At 42.2% G+C, this 20,255-nt stretch overlaps 1 protein-coding gene across 2 annotated transcripts in view; it reads left to right on the forward strand.

Moving 5' to 3' along the window:
* The window catches only part of drp2 (dystrophin related protein 2), a 203,391-nt gene that overhangs the window by 84,144 nt on the left and 98,992 nt on the right, over positions 1-20,255 (forward strand). For both annotated transcript variants that reach the window (XM_058076030.2, XM_078788607.1), the window contains exon 3: positions 18,930-19,104. In XM_058076030.2, coding sequence (XP_057932013.2) covers positions 19,058-19,104 — 47 coding nt within the window. In that variant the 5' untranslated portion in view covers positions 18,930-19,057. The remainder of the gene's footprint in view (positions 1-18,929; positions 19,105-20,255) is intronic.

A 20,255-nucleotide genomic window follows, 5' to 3' on the forward strand; every position in this document is an offset into this window, starting at 1 on the left:
TTATTACGTCCGTGCACGTGGGACATACGATGTGCGTTTGGAGAGTACAGTATTACATGTGTGAATTAAAACAATCTGCTCATACATGTTTTTTTCCAACTTTTGTTGCATTTCAACACCTTTCTACCCAACTAACTAACTTTCTGCATTTACACGACTTCATGATGACACTTAATTTGGCATAAACACTCGCAAGCTCAGACCTGCAAATGCCGAAGACTGTATGTGCTGTATGTGTTTGTATGTATGTGTCGGTGTTTCTTAAGTGGGGGGGCGGGTCCCCCTGGGGGCTCACAGGGAACTGCCATGGGGTGCGTGAGAGGCAGGGACGAGTTTTGATATTAATGCAGACCTGCAGGCATGTATGGATTTGTTGTACTGGTCATGCAATTTGACTCTTGAATATGCTTTCCAGTTTGTTGCGTTTGGCTGGTTTCAGTTTGGAGTTCAAACTGAAACCAGTACTGATGAATAGTAGATATGATCAGTTTCTCAATAGTATTTCAAATCGTGGCATGACAGAAAATGATTGAGAACCATTGGCGTAAGCTGCTCTTATTTTTCACCCAGCTCAATAGACTGTACAAAACAACCGCTGTACCTTTAGGGTGTTTTGTCAAATCACCACCAAATTTGGTAAACACTTTTAATAAACTGGCAACTACATGTGTGTGAAATGCGAGCAAGATTACTTGAAAAACATGGCCATCGTCAAAACACAACAACTTTGCTTGGGCACGAACTCAGCAACAAATTGTCATAAGTCACAGTCCATTTCTCTGTTTGTGAAACTTGTTGGATGTCAGCATGTCTTCCAAAGCATTGCGGTCATACCACAAATGTGACTGACCTCAAGGGGTGTCTGCATTTTCACAACCTTATTTGTTTGTGTAAGCTAGCTCTTCTGCTGCAGGCAAATAAATAGAAATTGATCATATAATGTACAAATAGACCACATGGATTGACTTGAAATTTCTCACACAATGGTAACTTTAGGTATTTTGCCAAATCAGCACACAATTTAGTACACATCTTTATGGGACTGACAAGCATGCGTAAAAATTGAGAAATTAATTGAAAAACATGGACAAAATCAAGTAGGATGTCTTTGCCGAAGCATGAGCAAGACTTAGTAACCATTTTACCTTGTACGTTTGTCTGTATAGATATGTGTTATTATACATGCACAATTTCACCCTCCTATAATTAAAGGAAGTGGGTCATTTGAAATAAATCTATGTTGGGTTTACCCTACTGAATATTACATATTTTTGTTCTGGTTATGAACTCTAGTCCCTAATGTCATCACTTGCGTAATTTTCTCAGCACAAGCTGGCTCATTAGAGGGGGCATAAAATGTATTGTTAAATGTTCTAGCCTGAGCTTATAAAGCAAAGAGGGCAAATAGATATGAGTTATGAGTTGTGTGGCTGTCATATGAATGGTGGTTGTACCGAATGGACAGGCATGCTTTGTGCTTGTTTGTGTGCAGGAGCAGCTGCTCTGTGCAAGGTTGCATTTGCATTTTGACATGAAAACCATGTAAAAGGTCAGTCATGACAAAACGCACTTTTTATCACCGGGTGTCGAGATGTTTTACCAGCAGGGATTTTGACCTGTGATAGAGAATGAAAAGCACAACAAAAAAACGGCAGTTAATAATGCAGGAAAAATAGCCCACTTTGTAAAGCTGGAGTATTGGGCGTTGCTGGCATTCTCTTGGTGTCTGAGTGGAGAGGTGTATGTCAAATGGAGGGGCACATTGTAGCAATCTTCCTGTCACAAATTGCAAGATTTGTGGCAAGTTCAAAAATAACGACAAAAATATCTCGACAATTCTCTTTTAGAATTGAAGGGTGATTTGAAATAAGAATGAATGTTGAATATGTCTTCCCTGCTCATTTCTCATTTCACTCTTCCATTCCATTGTTATTCATTGCTATGGTCTTTTCCCTCATGACTTGTCACGACTTGACTTCTACTCAGCATTTGTACTTACCTTTGTCACAACTGCTTAATCCCTGGCCAAAACAAACCATTATTTGTACTTTTGTTTATAATTAACACATTTGTGTTAAAACAATATAACATTTAAATTCAGCCGAATCTCAGCTACAAACCTTTAAACCATATCATCAAATACACTTTCCTCACATTGGGACGCACATCTATTTGTTGGTAACAAACTGGCTAACTTTTCTAATTGGATGTCAGCCTCAAACATGAAGATGTAGTCACCCATGCAATTGCAATTGTTTTGTTTCTGCAGGCAAGTGGCAAACGGTGCCTGGAGAGGAATTGTGGTTTTGTATGAGGAAGTCTGGCGTGACAGAGAAGAATATTCAAGTGGTGCAGGACATGTATGGGGACTGTAAGACTGTAAGTGGTAAGATTCAAGATTTCAAGGTGGAGGTGGGACTGCATCAGGGATCAGCCCTGAGCCCCTTCTTGTTTGCTATGGTGATGTTCAGGCTGACAGATGAGCTTAGACAAGAATCTCCATGGACTACGATGCTTGCAGATGACATTGGGATTTGTAGTGAGGGTAGGGAACAGGTGGAGCAGATGGTAGAAGAGTGGAGGTTTGCCCTGGAAAGGAGAATTAGGAATGAAGATTAGCCGCAGCAAGACGCTATCGATATGCTACAATGACATACTTAGCCTCTACATGCTAAATGTAGGACATTTGTTTAATGTCCGTTACCATTTAGGTGTTAATATGCCCTCTCGAGTTTCCGAGAGCCTCCCATATTTCACCCCTTTTCTTCTCCCATAATTCTCCCAATTTTTGGAGTTGCCGCCACTTTAGATATATTACTTTTTGTAATCTTCAACACCATCAATATATTAGCATTTATATTTATTCGTAGACACCCCCATTATACTTTATGCTTTATTATGCTGGGGAAAAAAATCCTCTCTTACTCTCTTAAGGTTTGAAAATTGGCTAGCTACTTTAGACTTGTTGATTTGGTACGGTTGCCATTTTCACAACAGAAGCCCACTTTGTTCAAGTTGGTGAGCTTCATAAAGACTGTTGTGGGTCAGAGTCCATGTTGTCTTTGTATAACAGAGCTTCCCTCTTCCTTAGTGTTCATTCTCCATCTCCCACTGGGCTGTGGGCTGTTTGATTATTTCCAAGCTCTTCCCTGCCACTCACATCTCACATAAACCGTTTCTGGTTCGAGGAAGTCCTTATCCCTGCTCTCATCCACTTTCTGTCTTCTCCACCCCGTCATTCACAGCGGCCTCGTCTTCATGCTGGTGTCAGGTAGTTTGTGACAACTCCACTAATGGGAATAACAAGATTCGAGAGACTGGAAAACATCGTATAACTCCTTTTTTCCCCCAAGGAGTTCAAACGGTGATGAGGGAAAAATGTTGCAGATAAGTGGGAAAGGAGAGAGTGTGTTTATGGGCTGTTGAGCACCAGTGATGATGTTCATAAGCTGTTTTTCCTCATGCTCCAATGATTCATAATTTGTCAGGGAATTCTGTTCAATGTTGCGGCTTTTCGTTTTGATTTGAATTATTCCATGAAAAGAACATAAAAGCCATATTCCCAGCAACTAAAAGCTTAATTTGAGAAAAAAGGACTTTCCTGACTGCAATGCGTCTACTTTAAAACAGGGGTGTCCAAACATTTTCCACCAAAAGCCACATACAGAGTACGCAGGGACCACTTTATTTGCTATTCTTCAATTTACTTGTTAGCATTACACTTAGAGGAGACCTATTGTGCTCATTTGTCGGCTCATTGTATTGAGTTTTGGACTCCTATGGAGTAGCTACAAACAATAACCCAACAGAAAGCTTTGTTGATTCACCAGAATCTGCACCTATTCCAGCTGCATTTCCTTGGCTGACACTCTGTGATGTCACAGAGTGCTCGTGTTAGAAAAAAAACTCTCTGAAACCGAGCGTTCAGAGCCATTTCAAACTTTTTTCAGGGCTCATTTCCAAATGTGTAAAACGTGAAACTTTGGCATCGTTTAACGCCATAACGCCATAACGCCATGACGCCACATTCTAACAACATTTATAGGTCAGAAAAGTATAATAGGTCCCCTTTAAACCAATACAGTGTAGATCAAAATACGTATGCTACTTTGTTAAATATACATTTAATCCAGCTTTGTATTGTCAGTGACAAAATAGTTTGTAATTTTATGTTTAGAATATGCTGCGGACCAATGAAAAATGAGCTGTGGGCTGCAAACACCCCCTGATTCAGACTTTGGACACATCTGCTTGATGTACAAAGACTGATGATGGATGATGATGGAAATGTAAAACCTTGCGATTTTACATACTTTTACAAACTTTATTTTGTCACCTACAATACAAACCTGAGTTAAATATATATTTATCAAAGTAGCATATTTTGGTTTCCATTGGTTTGAAGTGGACTTATTATGCTTTTTTTCCAATTTTCTGGGCTATAAATGTATCTATAATGATTTATTCCTGTGGTAAACGATGGCAAAGGAAGATCTATAAAGAGTTCTAAAGCTTTCTGTACTGCTGTACTGTTTCCGTGTGTAGCTGCTCAATAAAGGTCTACAACTCAATACAAAGGGCCGAACAATTAGCATAATAGTTAAGTTCCCCTTAAGGGGAAAAGCCCCCTATGGTGGTCATTTGGGTTTTGATATGATGGACAAAATCCACAGCTGATGTCTGTTAGTTTCCTTGAGTCATCACTAATGACAAAAATGAAGACATTGATGCTACCGTCTTTTCTCCATAGCTACCAATGTCTGGCTGCCCTCAGTCTCCTCTTAGATCAAAGGACTTGGATTTGCCATTGCTTTTTCACTGTAGCCCACAACTACTGAGGTAGTCTTATTATGTATGTGGTTTTTCTTCTCAGATTTGATTTCCATTGTTACACAGTCTATGAATTATGATCCTACTCCACTCTTTAGGTACTGTTCCATATCAAATGGAAGAGTTGCGTTTTGTACACTTTTGATAAGGGAACTGATCTGTACCACTCATTGCCTTCGTTAACATGCTTTAAAAGTATCACAGTTCTGCCTCCTGCGAGCGTTTTAATTCCATCTCTTGTCTTCCCCCTCACTGCTCATACCTGTCTCCCCCAGGCTGTAAAACATGTTGCCACAAACAAGCTTCTTCAATTCCAACCCAGCGACAGTTGACATGTCCATAAAAGTTGGATGTACTACTGAGGACGCCTCTAAAGCAGCACCATGACTGCTGCCTCCCAATATTTCCACAAAAAGGCCAGATGAGGCATGGGGACGGGGATGGGGACGGGGATGGGGACGGGGATGGAGGAGGAAGGGAGGGTTGCTATTTTGGTTGCTCTACACATACCTTCCAAGTCCTGCGTTCTGCTGCAGTAATCCCTTCCATTTAATCCAGTTTCTGCTCTCCACAGGAGGAGGGAAAAACAGTATTCCATCTAAATAAATACTGTTGAGGGCCCACATACACGGTAGCCATTGGGGTCCTGGAAAGGGACACCCACAGCGTTAGACTTTGAAAATCTCTGCTATCTGCGACATGAACAGTCTGCTGTTTTTAACGACCTATTGCTAAAAATACTTGTCAAATATCAAATATCTATGCCACAAGAGTGTTTGCTTTTTTGAAGGAATCTACTGCATTTCAACTGATACTGTGGACTGGTTTACCCAGACTAAATACTACGATGTTAATTTTGGGGCATTGTGAAGTTGTATTTTCGGGGCACTGGACAAAGAAAGAAAGAAAACGCAAAAAAGACTCGAACGCAAACGACTTATTCAGCTTTGTACCAAAAGGTAACAAACAGCATTCAAAATAATGCCTAGCTTGCTGGCTGGGGTAATTAGATGCATGTGGCAAAATCTTAATTATACATCATGACAGAGTAATAGTATTGTTTATCCAAGAGCGTGCCTGGGGGAGGCCTTCCTGAATGGTTTATTACTGTGGATAGACTAATGTTTAAAGACTTGTTTTCCATCGGGACGTTAAACAAATGACATTCCAAGCTGTAAGTCTTCCCTCCATCATCAGAGAGGGCAGCATTTAAGGTGTCAAATTAGGCTTAAAATATACAAAATGTCACCAAGATGAACCTGTTTCAAATGCAGGTGAGGAATTGCTTTGTCTTGAATAGTATCAACCTGTAATGTTTCCTCCCCCTGCAGCATGGAGCAAGAGCGTTTGACCCCAGAAATCACACGGCATCCTCCTGCAGGAGCAGCATGTGTTTGCACTGTTATGTATGTTACATAATAAAGTGGGAACGATAATTAAGAAGTGACTTGGGTCAAGGCCACATCCTGTAAGAATCCATCTGTGTTTGGCTGGGATGTGAACAGTAATTATTTCATGAGATCTTGTCAATGTGGATCCCACAGCGTCTGTTTGTGAGTGTGTGTAGTTGGCTTCTCAACAAGCCGACACTAACACGGCAAAGTGTGTCACGGTGAAGCGAAGGCAAAGTTAGCATAGCATAGGTTGAGCTTGATCATCTTTGCAAAGGCAGCCTTTACCATGCATGTTACTAGATTGTGTACCTAGTAACCGGTGACGTGTGGTCAGGGGAGGCAGACGAGGTTCTGCACACCAATCACATTTCAGCAATAATTGATGACATTAAGTAGCTATCCAGGAAAAAATGCCTGTGTGTTCAGTGGATAGTAAATCTATTCAACTAGGTATACATACAAACTGTACACTGACTAAAGTATATCCAAGTCTCAGTTCTATAGAATTGTCCCTTGAGAAGATAAACTGTAGATATACTGTAATAAAATTGCTACATAAGAAAATGAATGAATCATACAGTGAAATGAATGGAAACTGTTGCTGATCTCTTTTTGGATGCTAATGAGTCTGTTAATAGTGCACACAAAGGATCATCAACAATTGGGGGGGGGGTACCCAGAAGAAAGAAAAGCATTTGTGTATATGTTAACCCCTATATTATATTCAACTACATTTACAAAGAAAAACACTCCAGTTAACTGTCCCCTCCTCCGGGTGAAACTTGGGAGAGTCCAATCAGGGTGATGGCATGTATCTGAATTTAGATACTGTAATGTGCTTTTTCTCCTTTTCAACTAGACTGTGTAGTGCAAAGTAAATGCAAAAAAATGGCCTCCCATTCCAAGCCCATCCTAACGATGCTGCTTGGTCAACCAGCACAGAGGGATTTCTAGATCTTCCAGAATCTGCACTTATTCAGCTGTATTTCTTTGGATTCCGTGGTTCCCGCGATAACGGTTTTAATATATTCCACCCACGGCCCGCCTCCAGGCACGCCCACTCCGCTGTGGTTGGTCCCACTCCCACTAACCACTAACTTTATAGGAGTTGATAAACGGTATAGGAGTTGATAATAAACAGAAATGTATCTTTTTAAAATATCCGCTTTTAACATTTAACATAAATATGTGTTGGATCCTGAATTTGATCCAGAATTAGAGACTGGAAGTTTCTCAAAAAAGGGGTTACTTCAAGTCCAGGGTGAAAAGGGCATTGACAGATTAAAATGCATTTCTTTCAGAGCTCACCTCCAAATGCGCCAACCTCATTATCGGGAAACTTTGGTTTCGTTTAACACGAGAATACAATATTCTAACTACATTTATAGGTCAGAAAAGGGGAAAAACCATAACAGGTCCGCTTTAGTTTCCGTTTTGTGCACTCTTATTTTGTATGTAACTTCCTGCTTTGCCTCGACTTCCTTTGTTGCCCTCATCACCCACACCTGTCCCTAATTTCTCCTGTTTGTATTTAGTTCAGCTGTATGCTTCTCCCTGCGTGGGATCAGCATCATTTGTCCATCTGCCTACCTGAGTGCTTCTTCCTTCTAAAAGAATAAATCTTTTTACATTTGCTCCTGTTCTCTGCATTTGGTCCTGTTCTCTGCATTTGGTCCTGTTCTCTGCATCCTGGGGTCGCTACACAAAGCCAACGATGCACGCCTGTGACATTAACAACAGTTTGTACAACAGTTTTTATTTTTTATTTTTTACACTTTCATGAGAATTACTATGCTAAAACCTCTGGTAGTATTTAAAATAGCATGTGATCTTAGTGGCATGTTTTCCGTAAATGTATGACTCAGAGGCGTTTTACTACGGAGAAAATTTGACCATTTTTTTGTATTTTCCTGTATCTGAGTTAATGTGTCTGCATTACTTTCAGTATATGTACATATTGCTGAGATGTTTTTTTTCTATATTTCTGTGTTCCAAGAGAGGAGAATGACACGACCCTAATTTTGCCAACAGCTGCTTTCACACTGGATTTGCGCCCGCTGTCCCAATTACGTACTGTACTTCTTTGAACACTGGGGAAGATTGCGATGCTCATCATGTTACATCTTGTATTTATACTTTGGAAATATGATTGAATGTAATTTATACAGGAGGTTAAACTGTTGGCTTCCACCCCCACACCCTTTTTTTTAATGGACAGCCAGCTGTCATCCGGCCTTGCGTCTCCTGGAGTGTTTGCGACTCCCTCAGCAAATAGGAAGTGACATGTCTGACAGCTGAGTGTGGACTTTTGAGCAGAGAGCCAAATGTCACATTGCACACTGTCAAAAGCCCCCCCCCCACCTCTTGCTTTCATAATGAAGTCTGTGCTTCCAAATGAAGTCCACTAAAATCACATTGTCCATTCATTTGTGCTTTCCTGCAAAGAGACTTTGCTGAAGTCAATTATGCAGCACTCATACCTTAGTCACTTTTCAAAATCAAAACCCTATGGAGTTTGGAGTCCTATGTATTGTAGTTTCACATCATACTCTCTAAAGTAAGAGGTTTTGTAAAGTGTGACATATATATATATATTTGTCTGTGCTGGCCTTTCATTGAACTATCGCAAACTGAAGATGTGTATCCATAATTTATTACTTCAAAAAGATCACTTTGCTGAATCCTGGAAAACCAGAAAGTCCAAAATTTCAGACCTCTGACTGGCAGAAAAAAGGATCAGAGGGGTGATTCCTGAAAATGCAATCAAATTGAGCCTTATGTTTGTACTGGTACAATTTTGGATCTTGTATTGAGTCTCATTAGTCAGGCAGTTGATGGCAGTCAGGGTCCAGTATTTTGTGGGTGAGATTAATCTGAAAATCTTATCTCACAAAAAATGTTCTACTGCATAGAGTTTTCTACTGCATCGGTAACCGAATGTGGCCACTAATTGTGGTGGGAAACGGCTACTAGCAACCCCGCTCCCTGTATGAAAACGCTTTTGCTCCATGATTTGCACAAAATAAACGTTAAGTCAGTACGCTGATGAATTGTCACTTACTGCTTGCTCAATTCACACAACCAACTAAAGTTGAAAAGGCGTCTTCAGCAGCAGTTTGTGGGCTAGTCCAGCTGCATACTGGCCCGTGTTCACAAAACAGTCCTGTGTGAAATGATGTTAACAGATTAAAATCCGTTTATTTTACTGGTAAGGAATCAGGAACTCCAACCACTTGTGCCTGATGATGGAATCGTTAGGAATTGTAAGCAAATTAGGCTTTGCTCGCAAGTAAACAGAAGAGCAGCACTTGGGAGAGGGCGGAGAAAGCACAGCTTGGGGGAGGGCAGAGAGCTTATATGCTTACAGACACGCCCATATAAGGAAGTCCTTCCTTCTGTGACATCACAAAGGGGCAGTTTTACCACGCCTTCTGAAACCAAGCGTTTTGAGCCATTTCAAACTTCTTTCAGGTCTCACTTCCAAATGTGCGAACTTCATCATTTGAAACTTTGGTATCGTTTAACATGAGAATACAACATTCTTACGATATTTATATTTATAAAGTGGAAAAAGCATAACAGGTCCTCCCTAAAGCTTTCAATTGTGGGGGGCTTTTTTATATGAGGGGTGAGAGAGTTCCATAGCTTGGGGCCCACTACAGAAAAGGCCCCTGGTCTTAAGTCTCGTCTTGGGCAGAAAAATGCAGTTAAGCTCCACACAGCGTTCCTATTGAAGTTGTCAGCTATGACTTTGTCCTTGTGTCCTAATATAGGAATATTTCATCTTACAGTCATTGTAGCACATGAAACCCATCTTAATTAGCAGGGACTTCATTTGAAGTTTGCTAAATTACCTCCTTTCACAAGCAGGCGGCCTGTCTCCTCACATCACTGGGCGTTAATGTGCACTTTTAATCACCCTTGTGAGGCACTTTGTGCTATTAATTCTAGACATTTTTATGTATTAATACTAATAACAAAAACCGCTGTTATAACAGATGGCTGTTGTGCAAATAATCTTGATCCTTTGACTTCCATATTGTTGATTTCTTTGCATGACAGTCGACGGTGTTAACGCCAAGGAGGAATAGTTTTGTGTCTTTGCTAATCCTCAAAATACCTTTTGATGTCATTATAAAACTGGAGTGACTGAATAATCTTCTTAACTTATAGACTGATATGTTGGAAATCCTCTTTAGTGTCATACTGCTCCAGTTTCAGCTTCACGTGGTGTATATATTACACCCCAATAGACTTCTTCTTCAAGTGTTGGAGGCTGATTCACTATTACAGGTTTATTTCAGTCGTGTGCCAAGCGCAGCATTTGAAAAGACACCCAAAGACAAGGATTCCATGGGTCAAATAAGTTTGGAGACAGCTGCTATCCAGTATGTCATCTTGATGGAATAAGAAACAGCAATGGCACCTTTCCAGTATAAAACACTTGTGAATGATATGTTAGCTTGGGGTCAAATTATTCATCCTTCAAGTCAGAAGGGTAGTAAACTGTGCGGTTGGGGGCCAAAGGACTAGGGGCGTATTGAGAAACTGTATCGATGGAGGTTGAGTAGAGCTCAATGGGAAAACAGTAGCATCCTATTTTGTGTTAGTCACCTTGAGTTGGTGTGTGTGTGTGTGTGGGTGGGTCTGTGCCAAATCATGGACATTTTCCAATATTGTGTGTGAATAGAAGCTTCAATGCATGTGTGCCACTAGAGACCCTGCAGCAGCAAGCTGCAGCTGGAAGGGGATGCTTGATTTCTGCCAAGTTGCGCCTGGACAGCGGTAGAGCTCTCCAACCTCAGACACAAAAGCTGAGAGCACTCTTGACACAGATAGACTGACCAAAAAGGCGGGTGTCCGGTTTGACGGAGTGTATTGTCCAACACAAGGTACCACACTAGGCTATTTTTGACTTGGCATTCATTTGCTAACCAATGATTTTACACCTTCTTCACCCGAGGCCAGCTGACAACTTCCGGGTATCTATGCTTTCTTACCACGCGTGTGATGTGTTTTAACTGTGGGCGTAGCGTCGTGGGCTCTAGCTGGCTGACAGAAGGACGTGTTTTGCAATGACTGTGCGGAATTACTTCCATTTCAGTACAATTGCTCCTTCTGTCACTGTGAATGAATATTTTACTACAAATGTTTGTGAGAGTGAAGTGTCCCATTAGGATAACTCAGTGTGGGCAAAAACCCAAATACAAGTTGAGGCTGGAAGGAAACTCTAAAGTTGATTATTGAAGAAGAGTCATGCACACATACGATATTAGCGTGTTCTGTGGTTATTAATGTGTTAAAAACACAATTTTGGTCCATAAACACAAGGCTTGCTCAAGATCTAGTTCCAGGGCTGTACCTCGTACCAGGCGATTGAACACAGTCTATGCCTGCTCAGCCACATTGAGGAAGAAAAACTTGGCTAGTTAGTGTCAAAGCAGTGTGTCAAAGAAAAGGAAAGCCATCTCCATGCAAGTGAAAATGAACGTCCAGCATGTTTACCGCTTTTTGGGTTCCTACCGCTCGACTGCCGCAAGTCTAACTGACGATGAAGATTACTGAAACCACCTCTACTGCATTAGGGCTGCAACTAACAATGATTTTAACAATCCATTAATCAGTTGATTAGTTTGTGATAAATCAATGAATCTGATTTTTACAAAATATTTGTAATTTCAGCTTTTTTGTTCTGAAATAGAAGATGCAAACTGACAGAGCAAATAAGTGCACAAACACCAGGTTGCCGCTTGAATATTCTGTTATAATAATGTTGAATAATAAGTATGAATGTTGTCAAATAGCTTCAGTAAAATAACATGTACACAAAAATACAAACAAATGTATGCTATACACATGAAAATATGCAGTGAGAGGAGGGAACAGGTGGAGGAGATGCTAGAAGAGTGGAGGTTTGTCCTGGAATGGAGAGGAATGAAGATTAGCCGCAGCAAGACGAGTATATGTGCGTGAATGAGAGGGACCCAAGTGGAAGAGTGACGTTACAGGGAGAAGAGATCCAGAAGGTGGAGAAATTTAAGTACTTGGCATCAACAGTCCAGAACAATGGAGATTGTGAAGAGGAGGTGAATAAGCGTGTGCAGGCAGGATGGAACGGGTGGAGAAAAGTGTCAGGCGTGATGTGTGATAGAAGAGTTTCAGCTAAAATGAAAGGAAAGGTATACAAAACTGTGGTGCAGGGCTCGACAATAACGATGTACCGATGGCCCGGGGCAAGTTAAAACAAAATTCGGGCAAGTAAATCCAATCAGTGATATTCCCGTCGGGCAAGTGCACTTTGGCATGCCATACTGCCAAGAGTTTTTTTTCAAAGCGGTTTTTGTTGGGTGTTGGTAAAACACGGACTGCGGAATTCCGGTGGTAATTTGCAAAGCAATCCTTGCAAATCTTGAAATGGACCAATCAGAATCGTTTATTTAGACCGCGGTCCATAATCCACAGTCCGCGTTTTACCCACACCCGTTGTTCGCAATCAACCAATCAGCGATCGTTTGACTAGGAAAACATCATTCATGGCGTCGCTGCCAACATCGTCTAATTCTGAAGGAAAACAGCAAAAAGTGATGAACCAGTGCCTCCAAAACAAGTATTTTATTAGCGGCAGCAAATCAAATGATGGCACAGGTGAGTGAATCACATTGCTGTGACAATTTGAAGTGGTCACAATGAAACACCACCGATTAGATCCAATACCAAGTGCTGATTTTGCACAAGCTACAAAATCTAGCGCTTCCATTTCTCTGTGGATTTTTCTCACCTTTGCTTCATAAATTATTGTTTGACCATTGAGCTTTTTTTCTGGATTAAAAACACTTTACTAGTACACAAATGTGTCTATTCAATAATGTTTCATTGTGGTGCACAACATAAATATCACTGCTTACTACGACTACGATGTGTAAGGTATTATTTATTATGTTATTTTATTTATTTGAGATTCTCATGTGATGCCACAAAAAATTACATGATATCATGATGGCAGTCATTTCATTTTACATGGGGCAAGTTCGGGCAAGTAGTTCTCACCTTAAGGATTCCCTATGGGCAAGTCATTTTGGTTTTTAATGTAGAGCCCTGTGGTGAGACCAGCCGTGTTGTTTGGCCTAGAGACAGGAAGCAGAACTGGAGGTAGCAGAGATGAGGATGCTGAGGTTCTCATTGGGAGTGACCAGGATGGATAGGATCAGGAAGGAGTACATCAGAGGGACATTACATGTTAGAGGCCTTGGAGATAAAGTCAGTTATCGGCCAGACTGAGATGGTTGGGACATGTCCAGAGGAGAGATAGTGAATATATTGGTAGAAGGATGCCAGGTAGGAGGCGTAGAGGAAGACCAAAGAGGAGGTTTATGGATGTAGTGAAGGAGGACATGAGGGTAGTTGGTGTGAGAGAGACGGATGAGGAAGACAGGGTTGGATGGAGGAGATTGATTTGCTCTGGCGACCCCTGAAGGGAAAGGCCGAAAGAGAAAGAAGGCACCTCCAAAATATGTAGGCTACTTCTGTTATGTAAAGTGCAAAAAAACATTTTTGTTGTTTAAGGGACCTGAGCTGTTGGAACAGTAAAGGAATGATAAATAACGAAATGCAAATCAGAAAACGCTGTAACAGGATTTGTGTATTACTGTAAATGTGGAGAACAAGATCCACTCACTCTCTACAGGAACTTTGCACTGCAGTGCAGAAATGTTAGCAGGATAGCAATGTTAGCAACATGCTCCTGGCTAAGGCTGCCTCTTATGGAGGTTATGTTTCCTGCTGCTGAGCACAGACACTCGGATGGTGCTGAAGTATCAGGCTAGCATCGCTAACACGCTAGCATCAGACAAGTTACCAGAGAGACTAACATTACGTTTCTTCACTTTAAAACGGAACAAACCTCGCACGTTGTTGTGGTTTACGCTGCTGTTGCGCTCCCTTCATCTTCATCAGTGACTCCACCATGGTTCCACTTCAGGTGCTGTATCATCATGTGGTGCTACTGTGCCGTGTTATCACTTTTGCAAAGCTTACATGTCACACTTTTTGGAGGTTTTGTGAAGCGTGAAGTGCTCCCACACTTTTGTTTTGCTCTGTCCCACAACTGTTTTCTCCGTGTCAGTCATGTTTCATTTGTTGAATTCAGTTTTCCTTTGAAAATACCGCCTCTGGTCTGACTCCACCAAGCTCTGTTCAACTCCCTCTGTGGGTGGAGTTCAACTTTATTTCTGTCAGCAAGCACTGACAAGCTCTGCAGGTGAAGTAAATGGCCCTTTAGCACGATGAGTGAAATGAGTTAAATAAATCATGCGACACAACAAATCTATAATGAAATGTCTTTGTCAACACTCTGTAAACTACTGCTGTGTGTTCAACTATTTTAAATATTTTACTGTTAGAACATCATTAATAAGTCCATTTACATCATCTGAGAACTTTCAAATAATGGTCCTCATTTTGGTCCATCAATTTAGTTGTATGTCATTCGACATCCAATTCGACGAGTCTGACTCAGTGAGCAGCGAGCTTTGCTTTGTCCAAATGTTGTCCAAACTCCAGCCGTAAGAAAGTATGTGCAAGGACAAAAAGCTATATGAGCAACCAATGACATTCCGTAATATTTCAGTGTCCTCCCGAGTCTCCCTCCATCCTTAACCGCTGCGTGCCTAATGTAGATCAGTTAACCTCAATGACGGCTTAAAGATTGTCAGTTCGAATCCCATTGACTTGGGAGGGCTCGCCAGCATTGAGGTGGGTGCTGTCACATTGAGAAAAAAAAGTACTTTTTATCTGCACAGCTCCAGTAACGAGCATCAATGCAGGCAATGGTGTTGCACTCCCTTGGATATCTTCTCAACAGATTGGCATCACCACGCATACCAGGCTTTGATTTGATCCTCTGATGTTTTATCTGCATGGGCTGCAATGTCCCTTTGTTGAATTGGTTGTGAAATACAGAAAAGCGATTCTCTGCTGTGATCAAAGTGTTTTGCAACTGAATCATCTTTTCCCACTTTTTTTTTTGCAAATGCACATAATCAAAAGGAATGTATTAAATCCCATTTTGAGATTCATATATTTATTGTTTTTTTACTAAGGCAAACCAGCATTCCCACATTAATTGACATTGGAGTATAATACTTTGTAGTCTTCACAATGTTGCAATACTCATATTTCCAGCTGCCCTCAGTTTCCCCCAACATCACATTTGACGTTTTAGTGGAACAACATGTTGAGAAGGTCTTGTTCTTTTGGGAAGCGTTGTCCTGCTTTGGTTGGTGGATATATTGTTTTCATGGTTCTATGATTACAAAACAATACATTGACTTTATTTTTAGTTTTGTGTCTTGTGATAATAAATGTTGCTATTGTGGACATAATGATTTCATTTCCACTGTCAAGCAGACATTTCTGGAAGGATGTCAAATACTACATTTTGTGTCATGCTAGGGAAATCTCTGCTGGTTTTCTGTAAGTAGCCGTGCACACAATACACACATGGTTGAACACAAGCGTCACATCAAATCAAGCTTATGAATAAATAAAGCGAGTTTCAAGCTTCATGTTCTCAAAACCAGGACCACTTTGGCTTGGTACATGCTCGCATGATGCACACATCTGCAAGATGCGCCACTGATGTTTTTTTTGTGTGTCGAGTCCAGATTGGAATATAGTTCTTCTAGCCATTGGTGGACTGGGAGAAAAATGTTGTCTTGGACTTTTTAGTCTTGACTGGCTCACTGTGATTTGCACTCATACACAAGACTGAGCCAAGTAGCCCTATTGATGTATTAACAACACATCGTTACACAGGTAAGATGTTCCTCGCTGCCTTGACGTCTTCGCCTGACACACCTCCACCGGTGCCATAAGGTCAGCTGGTTCCATGATGTTCTACTCCCGAGCAGTACATCTCTGGTTGAGGGGCAAAGTGGTGTAGAGGGGACATTACTGGATCTCCCCACCACTTCCTGCAGCTACCTATATTGTGGGGGGGGGCCCAACCGTTGTCCTTCCTTCTCAGCCATAGCTAGCAACTTGCCTGCCGCTTCCCCTCGCTCTTTCAGCACTTCCTACAAGCTCGCCATTTGGAGAAACTGAACACCCGACCTCCACAGAGCGCTTCCTGGCATTCTGCTGCCAGCTTTGAGTATTTTTGGCATTTCCGCTGCTGTGCCACAAGTGTGCAAACCCACCTCAGTGAACCGGATCATTCCCGTTCATTCAGTAAAAAGATTTGTTAATTTCAGTCATTTGGTCAATTGGTCGTTAGCCTGTGATTCCCCCCCCGGTGTATAGACCCGGTCAGCCGTGTCGAGCCATTCCATTCACTCATGTTCACGTTCGTTGCGACTCAACAGCGCAACAAAATGTGATGACGTACCTTGAAAAAAGTATTATGACAGCCTTCCGGATCCAAGCGTCTCAGCTCCCCGGTCTGGCCTACGACCCCCCCCCCCCCCGCCCCCCCCCCCCCAAAAAATAACATACATCTGGAATAACATACAAAAAACAGACTGTATATATATATACAGTCTGTATATACAGTCTGTTTTTTGCATGTTATTCCGGAAGCACAGTCTGATTATTATTTCAAAAGAGCCCAAACTGAGCGTTAATGTAACCTAGCATGTGTGTCAGTGTGGCAAGATGAGGCAGAGGTGGGGTGTGAGGAGTGTCAGGGGGGAGCTTGTTGATGAGGCAGACGGGAACAGCAGACGGGAAAAAACTGTTCTTGTGGTGTGAGGTTTTGGTCCTGATGGACCGCAGCCTCCTGCCAGAGGGGAGCGTCTCGAGGAGTCTGTGTCCGGGGTGAGAGGGATCAGCCACAATCCTTTCTGCACGCCTCAGGGTCCTGGAGGCGTACAGATCCTGGAGGGACGGGAGATTGCAGCCAATCACCTTCACCACGCTGCAGCCTGCCTTTGTCCTTTGCAGTGGCAGCAGTGTACCAGATGGTGATGGAGGAGGTGAGGATGGACTCAATGACGGAGGTGTAGAAGTGCACCATCATTGTCTTTGGCAGGCTGAATGTCTTCAGCCGCCGTAGGAACGTAGGAAGTACATCCGCTGCTGTGCCTTCTTGATGAGGGAGCTGATGTTCGGCTCCCACTTGAGGTCCTGGGAGAAGCGGAAGGACTCCACCATTTTTTTTGGGTGAATCTCAACTCTCAGTGCTCTTCACTGATGAGACAGTGTTGGGATGAATTGGAAAGCCGATATAAATGAAATGTCCAAGATGAAGCATCACTCAAACGTACTCATTTGTTGATATGGTGCACACAGAGCAAGGAACAGCTTGCCTCTTTCCTGCTGTGGTCTCCTTGCACTGTGAGGCCTTCAGCCACACTCGTCATTTTGAGTGTTAGGCGCTAATTGTTTTGTCATTTTTATTCACGTACCCCCCAATGGCAACTGATGCTTGAACTTTTGAATCAACTTTACTATGAATTTCTCATAGGATTATTTTCAAGCACTATATAGTACGTACATATCAAATCATTCCATTTCCAAGAGTCCACTTCCACAAATGATCCCGGGAGAATCACAATGTTAGTCCCGGTTCCCATCAATGCTGGAGACTCAATGCTGGAGAACCCGATTTAAGGTCCGGGCCCCTGTCACCGCTAGGATGAGCCGTCGATCAGCCAGAGGTCTTCATCCACAATGTTGAACCAATGGGTATGCGGTCGGCTATAAGGATGTCTTCAGCCAGCTGTTGATGGGTGCTAAGGGGGCAGTAGAGGACGTGTCCTCACCAGCGAACATGATGCTGGGCAAGGACACATAGGATGTGTTTTTCATCATGTAATAAATACAAATCACAAAGGACCAAACAAATCCTTCAAACGTCTGAACTCGAAACACCTGAGTTTTAAGGAAGCAGGATAAAATGTGAACGCTATTGACGTCTCCTGATTCAGTGTTATTCCGCTCATCGTTTGGTAGCTTCTCTCATGAAGAATCACAATGGAGACAAAATTAAGTGTCATGTTGTTTTTTCTCATGTTTTGAACTGTAAAACTCAGAGTCCAAACCTACTATATATTGCTTCATATCAAGTCATATTATATGTCTGTGCTGCAGAATATCTTCAAATGTCAAACTCTTACTCCTGTGGGATTTATTAGGGGATGGCCACAGGCAACTGGAAGTTTTGTGACGGCTTTTACCTTCAACATTCACTGACAGATTCACGTTGGCTCATCTACTGTGTGTCTAATCCCGCCATCATCGTTAACAAGTTATTTGATTTGAGTCTTAATTGTTCTCATTGTTATCATTCACAGGGATTTCTTAGCATTTACTGTAAAGGTTAATGAGCTTGATTTATCCACCTTTACTCATGCATCACACCAACAGGAGCTTATCAACCCAAATGCCAACCTCACTCACGGTGCAACCAAATAACACAACGCATGTGGAACATGGAATAGTACCACACGGACTGTGTGGGTATCGAAGCTTACACATTACTCTTCATGCAAAACAACTATTATCGACTAATGTAGAACCTTCAAGGTAGGCCAGGTGACTTCCTGTTGGGGAAGTGGCGTAGTCACATTGTGTGTTCCACATGTGCTACCTGTTGTCACCACACGCCGGCCATGTTTGCGGACTGCTGCTGCCACATGATACACTGTATGATATACAAATACTGCATTACTCACAATTCTCTTCCTTCTTTTTGTGTTGCAACTTTAGCTCCAGGGCGGCCCTTGTGGCCGAGATGCCACTGCGTGCCATGCCAATCAGCAGTGGACGGTGAGGCCCAAGAGGAGGGGGCTGAGTGCAGGAAACTGAGGGAGGGCAACTCGCACCAGGCTGGAGACATGAACCTCTGCTGGAATGAGATCAAACGCAAGTCCCACAACATTCGGTAAGCGACCGGCCACACTTGGCCGTAGAAAACCAATGTTGTACTGGTATGGTGTCCAAGTGCTGGCAAGCACAATTTTCTTTGGCCCGATGGGGTCTTATTTAGACATTGCATACCAACGCACCCTATACATTGGTGGCTCACTGTCCGTGCATTTTTTTGTTTGTGTTCGAGTCTGGGGATGGACACGGAACTTGGCAACCAGAGCAGTTTGTTACGGGTAATGTTGTACGAAAGCCTATACAGTGTACGAAAACCGGGACAAACTTTGGTCAAAAACTGTAAAATCATACTTGGGTGTAATTGCCTCAAAGCTGTTTTATAAAAAAAAAAAAAAACTCCATACAACTTCAACATGTAAACAGGAGTTCCAAACATTCCACATAATGTTCCACATAAATGTTTCTCCATTGTTTTTTTTGTTTTTGTCTCCATTGTTGATGAAAGAAAGCCTCCCTAATGAAGGGTAAATACTGAGTCCAGTAGAATCACTGGAAGTATGGCACTTTTTTCTGCTTTGTAAATAAATCCTAGTTAAAATTGCTAAACTCTTTGCAATAGCAAGTATGTATGTTTTGTGCAGACTGTTGATAAATAATGTACACATACATACAGTCTTGGAGTGCAGTAGAACTTAATGATGTGTAGCATCTGGATGTAGCGGCCGAATGTGTGTTTATTATCCATTCACCCTCTCCTTCCGACTCAGCATATTTATCATTGATAAAAATGGTAATGCTGCCATTGTTGTTCGCCACATCATTTCTCCTCCATTACTGGGATCCCGTTCAGACAATTGGCCCCCTTTAATGGCTTACTTGACCCTGGCAGCGCATCTAATGTGGAATGGGGCACGGGAGGGGACAGGGCAGTTGTGAAATTGGTTAAGACAGTTTCCCCCGCAGCCTTGTGTAATTAGATCACCACAAATGACCCATGCTGGGCTCACAAGGCCGAGTGTGTGTGTGTGTGGGGGGGGGGGTGAAGAGAGGAATTTGTTGATCGAGAGCAAAGACATCTGATTCTAAATTAGCAAGAGAGAAGTGGGATGCAGAGAAAGGCGGAGGGGGGAGGTGGGGAGGGGGGGCATGGTAAAGTATAAGAATGAACGAAAGAGCGTAACCTTGAGAGGAATCTGGTTTTATATCAGC

Source organism: Doryrhamphus excisus, linkage group LG23 (assembly GCF_037039965.1).
Source record: "Doryrhamphus excisus strain RoL-2023G ecotype Guam linkage group LG23, RoL_Dexc_Guam_v1.1, whole genome shotgun sequence".
Classification (NCBI taxonomy): Eukaryota; Metazoa; Chordata; class Actinopteri; order Syngnathiformes; family Syngnathidae; genus Doryrhamphus; species Doryrhamphus excisus.